Source organism: Drosophila biarmipes, chromosome 3R, assembly GCF_025231255.1.
Source record: "Drosophila biarmipes strain raj3 chromosome 3R, RU_DBia_V1.1, whole genome shotgun sequence".
NCBI classification, from domain to species: Eukaryota; Metazoa; Arthropoda; class Insecta; order Diptera; family Drosophilidae; genus Drosophila; species Drosophila biarmipes.
This window is the reverse complement of record NC_066616.1, coordinates 29,847,512-29,864,971: the sequence shown is the minus strand read 5'-3', so window position 1 is coordinate 29,864,971 and position 17,460 is coordinate 29,847,512. Positions and strand designations below refer to the sequence as shown.

General features: G+C 42.3%; 1 protein-coding gene across 1 annotated transcript in view; it reads left to right on the top strand.

Moving 5' to 3' along the window:
• The first annotated feature begins 694 nt into the window (after nt 1-694).
• Nucleotides 695-17,460, top strand: part of LOC108025351 (uncharacterized) — a 32,456-nt gene continuing 15,690 nt past the window's right edge. The window contains exons 1-2 of the mRNA XM_017095811.3: nt 695-1,003; nt 2,940-3,512. Of these exons, the coding sequence (XP_016951300.1) occupies nt 3,266-3,512 (247 nt within the window). The 5' untranslated portion in view covers nt 695-1,003; nt 2,940-3,265. The remainder of the gene's footprint in view (nt 1,004-2,939; nt 3,513-17,460) is intronic.

Sequence of the window (17,460 nt, the reverse complement as noted above, 5' to 3'; positions counted from 1 at the left end):
TGGCTAAGGACTGGGGATCGGCCGCGGAGCTGGACAAACTAATCACTTGGGTTATCGGCGAGCGACTGAAGTGTCGTTTATGATAAAGCTACTTCCGCTGGTCAAGCGACGCTTATCCTGACGCCGACGTCGGCAGAGGAAGTGGGGGTCGAGAAAACAAAGCAAATTACGCGGTACATCAAAAAATTAACGCAGCAGCGGGGGCGCCCAAAACGCTGCTTAATAACAATAAAAAAGGACCCCCTTCCCTATGGCGCACCTGAAACCCATCTTTGATTGGCTGACAGGCTTTCAAAGCAACCCCTAATTTCACTTCCGGGCAGAAAGCCCGTTAAGGGTGGCAGCCGGATGCTTCAATAGGCCCCGCCCTATTTTGAGGGCGAGTGCGCCTCCAGCCCTGGTTAGGCCTAGCGGGGTTATTCACCCCAGCAGTGGGCTAGCGGTGTCAAGAACCCAACTAGGGATGACACATTTGTAGATCGCAGCAAGGATGCCAACCCTTAATTTTGGAGTTCATAATAAGGAAAGGGTTTTTAGCATTGTAATTTTTGTTTTAATGTTTCTGTTTTAGCTTAGAAAGATACACTAAACAATCAGCTTATAAAAACTGCGTAACCCTAGTTAAAACAAGATTAATATTCTTCCGCGCTCTGGTCACCCTGCCACCTTTATAAACGGAAGCAACTCTGCAATCTTCAGCATTTCAAATTCAAAATTCGAAGCGGAACGATCGCTTGCCGGCGCACGATTCTCTATAGCGCGCGCGAGAAGTCGAATCAAATCGAATCGAAATCGTGTGTGGATAATATCAACATGTGTTCCGGGAAGAAATATCGATGAAAGTGATCAAAGAAACATCAAAATCGAACGATTGCGATTGCGGTTCTGTGTTCGTCGTCCTCCGATTCGCAAGCACCGTTAGTTCGCGCAGCTGTCGCAGCCCCCGAAAGTGCCAATAAAGTATAATAACAATAAACAAAGCCCAGCAAGTGGTGTAAAAAAGGTATAAGCGTCCCTTCGGTTTCGGCCAATTTCGATTTTGTTTGTTGCACAAGGCAGGCGAAAACAAGCGCAGACAGGCCCAGCACCGACTCTTGTTTGTTATTTTCGGTTCGGACTCTAATTGAATGGCTTTCGGTGTTTGTGTTTGTTTCTTGACTTGGCCGACTGTTTGTGCAATGCAAAAATATTTGCTAAAACTCGTTTCGTTTAGAGCTCATTTGGCTTGGCCCGCAAGTGTGTGATTTCGAGTCGCAGTCTTTTTCCATCCATCAATTTCGGTTTTTGTTACACTGACATATGCAAATTTTTGGCTCTTTTTAGTGATTTTTTTAAAGTTATTTCTTGAGCTTAATTTATGAGAAATTCTGGCTACACAGAGAAAAAACTTTCAGAAAGATGTTAAAAAAATTACATATAAAAGTGGATAGTGACACTTAGTTACTGCTTTTAAGTGGATTTTCTAACAACTGTGATTAATTTTAATCGTGAATTTTTCATCTTTGACTGAAAAATGAAAAAAAAAGATGTTTTCACTTCCAAAACACCTCTACAAATATGTAAAAAACAAACATTAAATAATTTTGTATTTTTCCGTGTGTAGTTCTCTCAGGCAAACGAAGTTTAATAATCCGAAACCCACATGTTATTTCATTCTGTTTTCCAACCAAAAGCGGGGAAAAAACAAAAACATCGGCATTTTCATTCCCATTGACATTTATGAGCGGCGCTAAGGGTGCCTGGCGCCCTCTCGCTCGCACACAGGAACTGCCCGCTCTCGCCCGTCCCTCTCGCACACGCAGAGGCGTGGGCGGAGGCTCTCGAGGGGTTTATTGTGGGATTTCTTTTGATCACCGCGGGATTTCTCGTGGGCTCGGCGGCATCGCATCCTTGCGCATGCGCAGCAGATTATGGGAAAACTGTTGTGGAGTTATGGAAATGAGCGCGGATTTTTGCGCTTTGATTGATAGAAATGTCGCGTACTTACCAATTACCAACTTAACAGCCTCGAACAACAGCTGTGGGCAATGTGTGTTGTCGCGGTGCCGTTACGAAGGCGAGATAGGAATAGTAATGAAGGGGCAGTAAACACCATAGTGACGAAGGCACATGTGTTTAGTCTCTAAATCCATAAACAGTCCTTAACTTAAGATAAGAAATCTTAAAGATCTTAAGCTGTTTTATTTTATCTTTGGTATTGTATTATTTTATATAAATATATTTAGCTACCTAGGTAAAATATAAATTCAAGATCACTTAAGCAGCCAAATTTTGAAATTAAGAGCAAACTCTTCTTGATAACATTTCCTTTTCACTTTTTATTTTCTTGTTTGTCATAATAACCTAATAAATATATTTAGCTACCTAGGTAAAATATAAATTCAAGATCACTTAAGTACCCAAATTTTGAAATCAAGAGCAAACTCTTCTTGATTTCCTTTTCCTTTTCACTTTATATTTTCTTGTTTGTCATAATAACATAAGAAATATATTAGCTACCTAGGTAAAATATAAATTCAAGATCACTTAAGTAGCCAAATTTTAAAATTAAGAGCAAACTCTGCTTGATAACATTTCCTTTTCACTTTATATTTTCTTGTTTGTCATAATAACGTAATAAATATATTTAGCTACTGAGGTAAAATATAAATTCAAGATCACTTAAGTAGCCAAATTTTGAAATTAAGAGCAAACTCTTCTTGATTTCCTTTTCCTTCTCACTTTATATATTCTTGTTTATCATGATAACTGATAAAGTTCCCTTGGAAATATATCCCCTAACTCCCTAGTCACCCTTGCATATCCCATAAGTACTGGCCAAGCTTTCCCCAATCAGTTTTATAGCCCTCCAGCTGCCCCTGCGGAGTGAGTGGCATGCATATGCGAACTTCCGATTCGCACCGCACTAATCCTACTGTTTATGTTCCTTATCTTTGCAGTGCCAAAAACGTCTGACACACTTTTCAGTGACTTGGTCGATCGTCTCTTGCCACTAATTGCTGACACACATAATTTCCCTAACTGGCGGAACAAGAAGAGCAACAAGTGCGAAAGGAGGGCCAGCGTCGAGTGCCCCATCAAAGTCAAGTCGGCCGACGACGACGACTCTAACTAATTTAATGATCAAAAGTCACACTTTTTTGCGCACTCGGCGGCAACCGCTGAGCGGTGTTAATTGAAAGTGTCACGCGTCGTCTAAATAATAATAATCGTAGTAATTCCCATCGACTGGTTTCGTCTATGTGACGTGAGTGACTGCGGTGCAATGTGGTCGGGCGCAGGGGCCAGAAAACCCAGAGGATCCGCCATGTCCTGGCTGGTGCTAGTGCTGGCCGTGGGGGCGGCGCAGGCTGCCACGCCCTTCGCGAAGGAGTATCGCAGCGCGGTGCACACACACCCTGGCAACACCCTCGTCGACCTGGAGGGAGCCACCACCCTGGACGTGGGGCTGGAGAAGCCCACCAGCAGCAGCGGCTTCAAGTCCGAGTCATCGGTGGTTCTGCCCGGCTCAGGTGGGTTTTAGTAACTCTTATATATCTTTAATCCTAGATCCCAGATATTGTTCTTATTTAAATAAAAAGTGGATACTTTATAGGACATTGTTTAGTTTAAAAAATCAAAATATCTTAAAGATATTTGTAGCTCACAAAAGTATCTTTAAATAAATTTGGGAATTTGTTTATTTGTTTAATTTAGATGTTTGTAAATATGATATACCACTCTTAATGATACTTTATTGATTTTTATTTTTGTTTTCAAAGGGACCTTTTAGGTTTATCAGTTTGACATTCTTAAATTTCTTGCTGCATATTATTATAAATATATTAGACTTCACCCTATACCATCTAGCCAACCTAATGGAATAAGTGGGGTTATCATCTCAGTTCTTCCCAGAATCATAAGTATACAACCTCCATTCATGCTCGCCTTATCAAGAGGGCCCGAAGAGAACCCCAGAAAAGAGCGCCTATGCTCCACTGCGGGAAGAAGGAAGTGCTCACTTGGTCTCTCCAGGTATACAAGTTCTCATATGTGTACCGGCGCTTATCTAACCTTATCGCACAACTCTTTCCTGGGACCCTTCTCTGCCTACCGATCGGTCTTTGGTTTGTTTACGACCTTCGCCTCGGCGGCATCATATTTCACAAAAAAGGGAGAAAAAAGATATACAAGTGAGGAACAGATTACTCGAACAAGTGTATTTGCTGTCTGCCGGTTGTCTCTTCCTTTGGCATTGTGTCTGCCCTGGTTTGGGTCGCTCCTCCCCGGGCTTCTTCCCCTGCGCTTCCCTGGTAATACAATCCCAGGGAGATGAGAACTGGCCAGCTGGCAACCAGGATGTCAACCGCAGCTCCATCCAGGTTGCAGGCTCAATCCCCTCAACGAAAGCCATCCCAATGGCAGTCCCTGTGCCCATTCCATTCCCGTTTCGGGCACGCTCGGCACATCCGCCAAGCAATTTTCCCGCCTCATTATAACGAGATTAAAGCGTAATCACGGCGAGATACGAGCCTACAAAGACGTGTGCTGGCCTGGCTCTGCCCGGGGCTTCTGCATAGTCTTAATTTCCATTCCTCATTTCGGGGTTCTTCGATCTTTGCCAAAGTGCGAACTTCCTGCCCAGTGAAAGGTATCTCCAGTGTCTGCAGTCTCGAGTGTCTTTTGGCCGCCTGAATTCTGTGTGTGCCTGGCCCCTTATTTTGACTGATTTAAATGTCATTTAAGCCGCTTAGCCTGGCCCGCTGTGGTTACGTTTCTGATTTTTAAGTTTTTACGACTACATTTTTAAGTTTTATGGCAGTCCCATTTTATGAGCGTGAAAATGAAAGTACTTTCGTCAAGTCTCTCACTCCTTTCTCCTATCCCTATCTCCCTGGGTCGGCCTTTTCTTTTGGAGTTTTTTTTTGTGGCCCTCAACTTATGACTCGACAGCGATCTCGAGACTTGGCTGAACTCGCAGACGTACATTTTCTGGCTTTCTTAAATGTGTCATAATTAAAGGCAAAGCACTTTCGTGGGTCGTATGCTGGTTGCCCTATCAATTGGATGTTTCCATGAACCCTAAGCTAGATTTAGATCAGATTTGGATAGGGGCCAGAAGATCTGTGGGTGGCCACCAGGCCGCAGAAGTATCAAGTTTCTCGAGCCAAGAACCCAGGGAGATTTCACAGTCCATTTTCCGTTTAATAGGCTGATTTCAGGCATTTCCTGGATTCCCAAGAGAACGCCAAGCAGGAAACCAAACCTAAAGACCGTTAAAATAGTTGCACGCCCTCGTGCATAAATGTTGATGCACCATTAATATTGAGCTTTTTTTTGCCTTCCCCGATCTCTCATTCATTCGGATTCCTGGACATGGGCCAAAAATATTAAATGCCCAGAGGGGACCTTACCTGAAAGTTCTGAGAGTTTTTTTCGGGTGCCGGGTCCAGCGTTGAAACTTCAGCGAAGCACGCAAACTTTGGCCCAGGTACCAGTTTTTGGTGGCCTCGGCTCTTTTCTTGGTCTTGGTCTTGGCTTGGGATTGGTTTTTGGTCTTGCTCTTGGTCGGAGTGCCAAGTTCCCCGAGCTCCCAAGTTGGCGAGTACAGTACGCAGGCGCAGAGATCTTGGCAGGAGGCTGTTGTCGCCGCCGTTTCTCCGTTTCTGCTGGGGTCCCTGGCACTTCAACTCTTCAGCATGTATTTAGATAGGCCAACGTCGAAAGATACAAGCGGCCTGTATCCGTGAGTTCGTGTTGCGGGCTGTGTGTGCGAGTGTCTACAGCGGGGGTCAAGGCAGTAGCACTGAATGGTGGAGGTAACAGCAGTAACCATTGCTTACTTTTTGAAAGGCTAAGAAAATATACTCTAATTTTTGTACACAAATTCCCAGGGATTTAATTCAAATATTCATGGAAAGTACCATCGCTCACTTTCTCAAAAAATAAGACAATATACTCTAATATTTTTTAAAACATTTGCCAAGCATTGAGTTGAGTTGCACTTTTAAATTAATTAAAATATTCATCTTAACATTCCCCAAACTCATTTTCTCTTATAGCTATATCATTTTGACTGCCTACTTAACTTTAAGAAATATATTTAGAATGAGATTTGTGTAAAAATAAATATCAAAGGTAAAAATCCTGCAAAACCCTTAGAAACACACCTCGATTTAATCTGTTTTCCCCCTCAAAACTCAACTCCTATTATCTTGACCCTGGCTGTGTGCACCTCGGTCAAACAAAGCCAGCCGACAATCGTAAAAACTAAACGACGAGAGAATTTATGAGGCCTCAGCCGGAGTGGAGTCTCCCCAGCATTCGGTGCCCGGCAGTCGGCTTCATCTTGAGCGGTACACACTGTGTGTAGATCAAGTGCCAAAGCCAGGGAACGGGCATTCTTCGAGTTAGATAACAGGGCCCCGGCCAGGTTCTGTGTCATGCAAATGCAGATACAGATAAAACCGAATGCAGTTTTGCAGTAAAAATATATAAATCAAGGCAGCAACAGCAGGTAGCAAAACCCAGGGCAAACGACCCTAGAGATCGGAGAGAACAGGGCAGAGCGCAGAACGTGAGGGGAACAAAGTGCGAAATATCCCACAGAGAAGGTGCACAGATGCATCTGTTAGATGCATTTCGCCCTCGGCATCGTTCCATCCACTTGCACAGCCGCATCCACATCCATCGGTTAACGCTGCCACGCTAATTTGACGAAAGCCCATTTCATGGCATTTTTCCAGCACGGCCAGCGATTTCATGCTCCGAAATCGGACTGGGAATCGGAGTCTGTGCATCGCACAGGTAGTTTTTCAGTTTCTCAGTTTTTCAGTTCCTCAGTTGTTAACACCTGAAAACCCAATCGTTTAGTGCGCGCAAGTGTCTGCCCTCCGTCCACACCACGCTGCACTGTGTGTGTGTGTGTACCTCCCACCTCAGGGGCCGCGTGTTTACACCTTTTGCGAAAAGTCAGGAAAAACGAAACGGTTTCTTCCCATTTTATGGCCCGAACCTGTTGTGCCCGCCCCCTCGGTGATTTTTCCCATTTTCCCATTGTTTATTTTACCAACCGTTTGTTGTTGCTATTTATTTGTTTTTAATTTTACATTCAAAAAAAGAACAAACGGCTATATGGTATATGTGTACGCTTAATGGATAAATTGTGCAAGTCTCTGGGGCTGGGAGTACATATTCTATTCGATTTGTTTACCCCAATCTATAAACTTTTCGCTGCAGTGCACAGGCAGCCCCCTGACTTTCTATACAGCTAGGCAAATTTGGTAGATTTTTATCTCACAACCGAGCATTGTTTGCTGTTTTGGCCACAGGACAAGTCCAGAGACAAGACAACAACCGAGAAAACAAGCAACAACCAACAAACACACAAAAGACACAAAACCGAAGCAAAGTGCAACAATTTTTGGGGCCACAAACGAACCACCTACGTTGAATTTAACAATTTAACCCGTGTCCCCTGGAAAATTGCATGGGCAAACAAAAGACAACTCGGCGTAAACAGGTGTCTTGGAAATGTTTTTCTTTCCGCGCTTTCCTCCCTCGCTGGCTTTTAATTTGAAAAGTAACCGAAGCTGGCGGCCAACGCATTTCCCTCGCCATTAAAACAAAAAAGATGGAAATAACTCCTCCCACACATATTCACGCAGCTAAATACCAACTTTCGATTAGAAAGAAAGTGCCAAACAAAAAGTGAATGTTACCCAATGAGTGGAAGACGAGGGAGATTCAAAAGAAACCCAAAAGTGCCATAAAAATATGCCATAAACGCAACAAAATCTCAGAAATCAATTGTGATCTGGCCGTCCGTCTCTTTCGCTCGCCATCAGTCCGTCTCTTTCCTTACAGAATTCCGGCAAAATGAGGCACTGGTGGAGGCGATATACTCGTGACGTAGGCGTTTCGATCCGGCGCCGATCTCTTGTGGCTCGATCGTGTCGCTCTCAATGCTAATAAGGTTTTGTCAAGTGCACGGCAACAAAATGTAGGGTATTATGAATATTCTTTTTGATTTATAAAGATAGGTATCCAAAAGGAACTGAGTATCCACAATACTTCGATTAGGATTGCATACCTTATGGATACATTTATACACAGCCTATTATAATCATAATAAAGTAGGTTATTGATATATTTCGATGTTAGGATTGTTCCAGTATGTGAAGATTCCTGAGCCTTTATATTATAATCATAAGATCTAGACCCAAATTGTCTGAATTAAGGTTCTTGTTTTTGGAATACTAAAAATTAGAATTTAAAGATTGCTGAGCATTAGGTATATTGTATTCATAGGATCTTGATACTAACCCAATTTTTGGAACCTAAGGTTGTTATAGCAATATTGCTATATTGTATAATATGATACGATTGACGACGAGTTAATGATAATTTCGATAAAACTAAAACGGTGATCCCCTCCCTAATTCCCAATGTCTAAATCCCAGAATTTCAAAAACCTCTTCCAGTTAAGCATTTGATATTTCAATCCCATTTCTTTGGGTGTGCCCTTGTTGGGCTTTCGAGTGTAATTTGACTGTGTCTCTGTTGGTTTATTTGGCTCGCTGATAGCTGGCTGGCTGTTTGCCATAAACATCTCGTAAATTGAAAAGCGAAGTCATTAAATTTGAATCTCGGCGCAGCAGTTGAAGTTCATTTGGAAACTTGACGAGAACGCAGCTGCGAGATGCGGGCAGATGTGGACTCAGATTCAGATTCAGATGCACATGCACATGCACATGCAGATGCAGATGCAAGGCATGTGCAGCCACAAAATAAAAAAAGAACGACCAACTAAACTGAAAATTAACAACATTATTGTGTATTCATTGTGGTTCGGCTCTGACGTCCCACATGCAACAGTTCGTCTAATTGAAATAGAAATCTCTGGGTCTCCAGCAGTTGCACAGATGTTTTATTTCAAGCTTTGACTTATGTTCTGGCTCCGTCGCCCTTTCTTTCTATATGCACACATACGGATGCCTCTCTCTCCTTTCTTTCACTTGACATTTGAACTTCGGCGTGCAACCGCAACATTCAAGTTGCATAAATAACTTTTGTTCCAGGGAACACATTGCTTTTTGTCTGCTGCTCGCTGGTTTGTTTGTTTGTTTGTTTTTGGCTTTTTCCTTTTTGGCTTCTTATACAATGACCTAGAAATTTGGCTTTCTTTTCTTGGCCTCTGTATGCACATGCTGAAGAAGATCCATAAATTAATGGTACAACCTCAAGGTATGGTTAAATGTGCAAACAGTGACATTGCTTTATGGTGGCTCCCAAAGAAGGCTACAAGTATCTGCTGAATTTGTCATCCATTAGGTAGTTTCAGCCAATACATGATTAATATTGTTATTTATAATCTCCCCAAGGCTTTTAATAGAAAGAGTGCCCGGCTCCAGCCTCCCATACTGTGGCCATTAAACGTTAAAATATTTTCTGCATTTATTTTAGCAATTTCCCCATCGTTTAACATCGCTTTGACCTCCACCCGAGGCGCCAGCCATCTCTCAGCTTTTCTGCAGTTTTCTGCTGCCACGGCACCCACACGGAAATCAAAGTCAAAGCCACAATTATTGGCTATAAAAACACGAGGGGAAAAATTACCAATTTCGCAGCTGAAATGTTTAACAGAAATTGCTTCCGCACTGAGCAATTTGTCACGGCAACACACCCTCAGGGACCCCAGATCGAAGTGCCATATGACAGAATAGGCAGGCAGTGCGAATTATAAGCCGAGTGATCCGATAAATGATCAAAAAGCTGAGAGCCGACATCGACGGGCTGTTGCCAATAAACAGTCAATTATTGCAGACAGCCGAGTGCATAAAATTAAATCGCAATGAGCTGGGGGCACATCCATCAGTCAGTCACTCGGTTCCTAACTCATTCAGTTACGCAAATCTCGCCAAAAGGCGCGACCACAAAAGCGGCAAAAAGCTGGAAAAACTGCGGAAACTTAGGGAGGAAATTTTAAAAAATTTATTTATTTTCATTTTGTTTAAAATAGTTATTGATACAATATTATCAGGCATTTTAAAATATTTTGTATTAGTTTTTGAATGTTTTAAAATTAAAATTCAGGTTCCTAATAGTAGATAGTAGACATATAACAATATTTTCTAATTATAAGGTAAACAGGAATATCAAAAGGTATTAATTTATTCAACTTACCAGATCAATTGGTTTATTACTCAGGCACATAACACCTGTTCTAGAAAACATGTACATGTGTTATTTGGATCACTGGAAAACCAATAAGGTCTTAAAGATTATAACTTTTTCAAGCAAGATTTAAATAACTATACATACATAAATCCTTAAGGGTATAGACATAAATTTCTTATTTCATTATAAAGGTATGAAGATTTCCTATAAAGATATGCCATTCGAAGATACTATTTTTCCCGGTGCAGCAGAAATTTGCATTGCTGGTGTTGTGGGGCCCGCTTACCTTGCTCCGACTAATTCGACGACGACTGGCTAATTTATGCCAATTTATGCCATGCAGCCCCACCCCGGGGGGCGGTGGCCCGCCCAGTTTGCCACCCAGCTGCCTGGCGAGTGGAGCAGGCCCTATCTTATCGGCCGGCAGCGCCATTGTTGATATTGGCCTGGACTGGCCGAGATCTGTGGCAATGGGGATCTTCTCTAAGCCGCTTACAAGGTAATCCCTGCGCAGTGGTCGCAATATTTTGATCAGCATGTAAATGCCTCCGAACATTCACGTTCGAAAATAACCCAAATATTTGGGCTATTAAAAACTTTTCATTCAATTGTAAGCCCCCCGAAAATATCAGTTTGGCGCCAATGAAAATTTCATCATCGGCGACATGGCGACAAATGCTGTTGGAATTATTTTTGGGAATTTCTTTTCGCCGCTCTCTTCGCTGCGGCATTAAAATTAGTTATTTAAACGACTTTTTAGTTACACCGACGAGGTCGGGGTGTCCCGTGGCTGAGTCATAAAGTGGTCGGTTTATAGTCGCGTTTACATGCCTGAAAACTGGCGGACAGCGAAGTAACCAATGCGCTTCATTAAAATGTAGTAACACTTAACATATACGCCTGCCTGAAGTGAGTTTTCATTGTTTCGCTCGTGAATTCATAAAAATTCCACTTGTGTAGATGGCTTGTCGCATGTTCTCAATTAGAATGTGGTAATATTTTTAAAAATATTCAATGCATCTTTGAGTGTTCTCTGAATCTTTTCTGGTGTCTTACGAAAGAAATGTTAGTTAATAGTAATTTATTTTGTTCTCTGAATCTTTTCCTTTATCTATTCATTCTCCAATTTGTAAGATCATAAAAATTCCATATGTTTTGATGACCACTAATGGTTCTTGCTGCATCAGCTCAATTAAAATGCAGTAATACTTAAGATCTCGTTCTTATAAAATGGGAATCAATTCGGGAATTTCCAAATGCAACATGTATCTGTATCTGTATCTGTATCTCTATGTGTTCTATCATTGATATGCAAATGAAAACTTTCCATGGCTTATCGGGCCCAAGATCGTATTCAAAGACGCTCGGTTTCGAGTGCCATCGATTGATATTGATGGGGATCAAGAACTTATCCACTTGATGTGTACATTGTTCCACACTTCTCGCTGTGTGTTCGTCATAATTTCGACCAATTTATGCACATTTTTCCACATCTACCGTTAGTGGCCGAATGGCTTATCACGTTTCTAACGGTACACGCGTTATAAGGTATATATCCCCCACTCCAGAACCCCCGAAACTCCCCACCTACCCCTCGGGGGCTTTTCTGGCTCTTTGTTCGCATACGATTATCATCGACTGGGTTGCAGGTGAACGAACCCCGCTTCTCGGATGACTATACGAAATGATCAATGCCTTTTGTTTTTCGCCAGCTGTCTATTTCACAAGTTTTATAATTTATGAAATATATCGCATAATTTATGCACGAAAACTTGTAGCTAATGAACCAGCCCCCCCAATTAAAGCGAATTTATGGCAAGAGTTCCCTGAACTCCGGCATCCAGAAATCCCGAGACCGTTCTGAACTTTCACCACAGCCCCATTTGACGTTTGATGTCCCATGAAAACGAATTTATAAGCGTGCCGCTCGATTTTCTTACCCACCCTCGATTTATTTAACAAGATACAAAAGTGTTGGGACCGCGAGAGAAATGTGCTCACATTGGGGCAACAAGTTAATTAGCCACAGAAATAGACAGCGAAGGAGGCGAGAACATGAAAAGAAACCAATATGAAAGCTATAGCTACAAGATACATGGGCATCCAAGAGATACCCGGCCAGCCGGCGGGCCAGTTGTCCATGTCAACAAACAGTTCGACACGCTCGATCGGCCATTAAAATTGTTTTGCCCAGAGATCGGTGAAGTGAATGTGAATTTCATGTTCCATTGGCCAGAACTCTTTCCATCCCGAGATCTGGAGATCTCTCCATTCCCATTCCCATGCCCACTCCCGAGATATCTGTCACAGATCTGAAGAGGCCTTCGGCAATCATAAATCTCTCAACACCTCTGTCAGATCTGATCTAAATTTGCGCTAAATAATAAACTCTCGGTTCCTGCCAAAAAAAAGTGGGGAAGGAATGAAGATATTATTATTTGCAGGTCAAAGACTTTTTTGCCTAATGAACCCTCATCCGCAGCGCTCTATACTTTGGCATAATTGCACTAGCCAAGGCCCACACTCAACTTGGCAGGTCGAAGTGCTTCAAAGAGACATGGCCAACACGGATTTTGGGCCATATTGCGGTGATTGATGATCGATCGTTCGTGCGCCACTCTAACAAAACGAGAAGCTCCCAATATCTCAAAGTGGGCAGGAAGGGAAAACCACTTCAGTTCACTCAAGTTTTGTAGGCTTGGAATGTCTTCTCTGGCTTTTATTGTCTCAGCGATCGTTGACACTCGATTGTCTCACCATGGCCAGCAACAAGCGATTGAAATTTTATATCTGCTACACAGTGGTTTTAAAATATGTAAACTACTGAAAAAGACTTAATATAACAAATACATATACATATGTTGAAATATATAAAAACTGGAACGAAATTAGTAGCTTTAGTATTCATTAAAAGATTGAAAGGTATGGTAAAAAGTAGTCTTCAAATTCTTATTCTAGAGAAAATATATTTACCCAAATAATAAATTTTTGTAAAGTATGGTTTTGGTATCTATAAAACTTAGAACTAATCTATCTTTAAGCCAACACCTTACCAATTAACCCAGTTTACAACTCAATATATCTTTCAATAATTACCTTTAACAAGCTTATAACAGCTTGGCTAATGACTTTTGAAATTCAATATTTTCGGGATGCACTGTGGCCCGTTGTATCTGAATGTTTTGATCTAAATATAGCGTGCGCCGTGACACTTGTCTGTATCTTGTATCTCGCATCTCGGACGCTTGACCATGTGCTGCGGCCTGGTGACCAGTTTGTGGGCGTGTCGATTGCCGATCAATGAATGGCCCAGACAGAGGTTAAGGCGACCAAGGTTAGGGTATCTCGCGCTTTGTTTTGTCCACCCGTGTTTACAGTTACACTTTCGTATCTCGCGGATCGCTTCAAAAGGCGGCCGTCTTTGAGCCTCGAGTGTCATTGCCGCCCGGAGGGCAGAACGCACATTAGCGGCCTGGAAACCCATCATAGCCATATCAAATTTCGCGGCTAGGCCAAAGATAATTGATTGGTTGAGTCGGAACTCGGCTTTCGGCTCTGGGCTTGGCTCAAAGTCAAAGCCGCACGCCCGCAAGTGCTGACATTTGTTCGGTGTCACGGCTCGGCAAACTGGCAGTCGGAAGACAGAGGAAGGCAGACAACTCCTGGCATCTCGAAGGCACACAAACAGTTTGTGTTCTAAGTCGCTTGGTTTGCCAGTTAGTCAGCAAGTCAGCCTGTTAGTCAGCCTGTTAGTCAGTCTGCTAGTCAGTCCGTCTGTTAGTCACTCACGATCTGTGGAACTGTGGAAACTTTCTTTCGTGCCGCAGAATGACAGCCGGCAGAAGCTGCAGTGCAGAGCCCAAAGGAGGCACAGCATCCAAAGCCACATCCAGCCAAATGCTCATCATGGTGTCATTGATCTCGGGTCGTCTCTTCCAACTTGCCCCTGGCCTCTTGCCTCTTGTGGCAACAGAACAGCCACGGCGCATTGTTCTGCAGGAGGCACAAGTCCCCGTCTTCGTGGGCTTTATCGCCTTCTCCTGATCGGCTGCAGCTTGCGGTACTTGCTCGGTTCAAGAGTCAGCACTCTAGCCACAGAGGCGGTCACAAAACTATATAGATCCTCAATACATTTCGAATATATTTTAAAAAATGTTTTGAGAAAAACCGGTATAAAGTCCCTTATTCCTATTGTATAATATTATAGCCCTAAGACACTTGCTTAGGTTCAACTAAATGGTTAAACTGTTTAAAAAATGTTTGACAACCTGGAGAAAAAGAGTTCAGAGATCTAAAAAATGTTGTAGGTACTAATACTCAAATATACTAAAGGTTGTCATAGCTGTCTAAAAAAAAATGTAGTCAGAAAGTATAAATAAAAGCAAGATTTTTTTAATATAATAAAAATATTATTTCCTAAAAATCGATTGAAAATACAAGTCTTGGAAGATTTTCTGATTTTATACGATTTTTTTTTAAATTTTATAATCCATTGATATAGATTTAGAGAATCTTTAATGTTAATTCATTTAAATATTTCGTCAGAATGAGTTTACTTAAGGGATGAGATTGTGTAAATGCATCTTCCCTCTTCCCAATTTTGGTAATATTTTCATTTAGACTCTCTATACGTGCTAGTATTCCCATTCTGACCACAGCTGTATCTGCCACATGCAGTTGCAGTCACAGTGGCAGATGCAACCTGCGACAGCAAACAGTTGCTCGTTGCAGCATTTTTGAGAAAATGTATTTAACATGAACTGACGACTAATTTTGAAAGTGTGGCCATGCCCACCAACCGCCGCTGGGAAGCCTACAAAATTTCATTATAAAGAAATTTTTGGCTTGGGGTACATTTTCTTTATGGCTTCATATGGGCTCTTGGACAGCTGCAAACTTGGCGGCGGCGCTTTAATAGCCTCAACTTTTGGCAAAAAAAACAACGACCCAAACTTGTTTTGGCCACATAAACTGGTTCTTGGCCAAAGAAGAAGTTCTCTGTTGTTATTCTTTTTTGTGGATTTTCGTGAATTTGTTTCTAAGTTGGGCAAACGCGACTTAATCTTCGGCCAGCGGCGCAGGCCAAACCAGAGTTGGGGCTAAGAGAAGATATTAACTAAATGATAATGCTTAGCAGGTAGTTAAAGGGCTTGGTTTGGGCCAGAAATTGCCTCTTCCTCCGGTTTAACGCTCAGCTTCCTTCTTCTCGACTCTTTTGAGGCGGAAGCTTCCATTTGGGCTTTGACTTCCACGGGTACTTTTCTACTTAACCAAATACGTGCCTTTGGCCGAGTCGATGGCTTTTCGGTTCCAGCCGGCTTTTCTTGGCGATTTCCGCTTCTGTTTCGACCGAACTCGGATTGACACAATGCAAACTCATCGAGGCAGCAAGATCAGAACGTGAAAATCCACTCGGGAAACCGTCCGCCTGTCCATCCAACTAGCTGACTGTTTGATTGCTGCTGGCCCCAAATGAAAATTCATTTTCATCGCCTCAATCAACAATTTAATTCAATTAAGTTTTGAAATGTTTGTGGCACATCGAGCGAGCGGTACGAAAACAATAACAAGGCCCCGGAAAGAATGCAACTGCAGGGAGCCCGAAATGTGTTTAATTATCAGAAACGGAATTTTCATGAGCCACCGACTAAAACAAATGCCAATGAAAAAATGTGCATAAATTTGAAGACAGGTCTCTGCCGCCAGCAGAACTTTGCAATTGGCCAGCACGGCAAATTGGTAGGGAGTGTTGGCCGAAAGCGGGGAGGGGAGGCTCCTTGGACCCGGTTGGTGCCCCAATCTTGGCCAGCAAAACGTTTTCCCAGGCAAACCCAAGAACGCAGCCAGCTGAAAAGGAAAAACACACGGCCAAAAATACAGTCAGTCACATGAGTTTATATATATTCTTTTAAAATTATTTAAATGTTATAAATTACTTAGTTATCATATATTAAATCTTATAAATAACACAAATTAACAAAAATTGTATTGAAAATTTATATGTTTTTGTATATATCCAGAATCATATCTTTTGTTACCCATACGAGTTGATTTATAATTTCATTGAGAATATTTGAATATCATTAACCTTTAAAGAACTCACCTAGTAACTCTGCCAAAAGGGAACAGCTCCTATTTGCATAATCGTTTTGTCACTCCAAAGCGGGATTCTTTTTCTGTGATTAATGATTGCATTAATATAGCGTTAATGACTTGGACCGGCGGGACATTCATTCCAGAATTAGCTCAGATTATGCCGATCCGTTGAGCAGCGCTCAGAATCTGGTTTCGCAGATTTCTCCGCATAAGCCGCTCGGCACCCAAAAACTAGTTTTCATATTTATTCTTTTTTAGCAGGGGGAAACGTTTTAATTTCGCCAACTGTATTCGGCAAGTGCAAATGCAACTGAGCTGCCAGAGCGAGGATAGCTAATCGACGGATCTCGACTTGTATCTTATAAATACCCCACAATTTATGCCTTTGCTCGCATTTGCCTAACCAAAGAACCGTTAAGTGTTCGCGAGCCTCTTAATTAAAGGCCATGGAATCCGCAGAATCGCATGGAGGGGCAGAAACTCTGGCACTTGGCGGCGCAAAACGTTTTCATTTTTTCCCATTTTCCATTTATTTTTCGCAGTGAATGGCCGCCACTTACAGAACCAATTTACACGGCCAAAAAACTTGCTCAACTCATGGGCGGGATGAGCAAAGGCAGATTTACAGATACAGATACAGATATGTATCTGTGGCAACTGAAAATTCAGTTTAAACAAACGCTGCATGACATTGAACGGCAGACGCCAGGCGGAATTCTGAGCGCTTCCTCCATAAATTTTGGCCAGTTTTGTAATATTTTGGCCATAAACAAAAAGTACTGAAAAATAGTTTCTCTTCTGGGCTCCAAATTTATTTCCTCCGCTTCGAATATATTAATTAGGAGCCTCATTGAGGGGCTAATAAATCAATTTCGGTTGGCTTAGCACTGAGAAAATGCAATGCCAGGGCAGTGATGATGATATCATATGTGCGGGAGGTGTGTTTCGTTTCTGATTTGCAATTAGCCGATTTGAGTGTTTTGCATTCACTGGGTAGTCAAGCTGCTTATTACATAGAACGCCGCTTTCCGATTGCCAATGACTTGGTGATGACTTGGGGGCCCCGGACGGGTTCCAGCCGATGTTATATAATCAACTGAATCGTGACTAATGGCCAGAGCTTTGCCAATGCTGATGTGCACCACAGCTTATCATTCGCTTCTCGGTCTCGCTCGAGAAAAAGGGGGTCAGACAAACAGGCAGTAG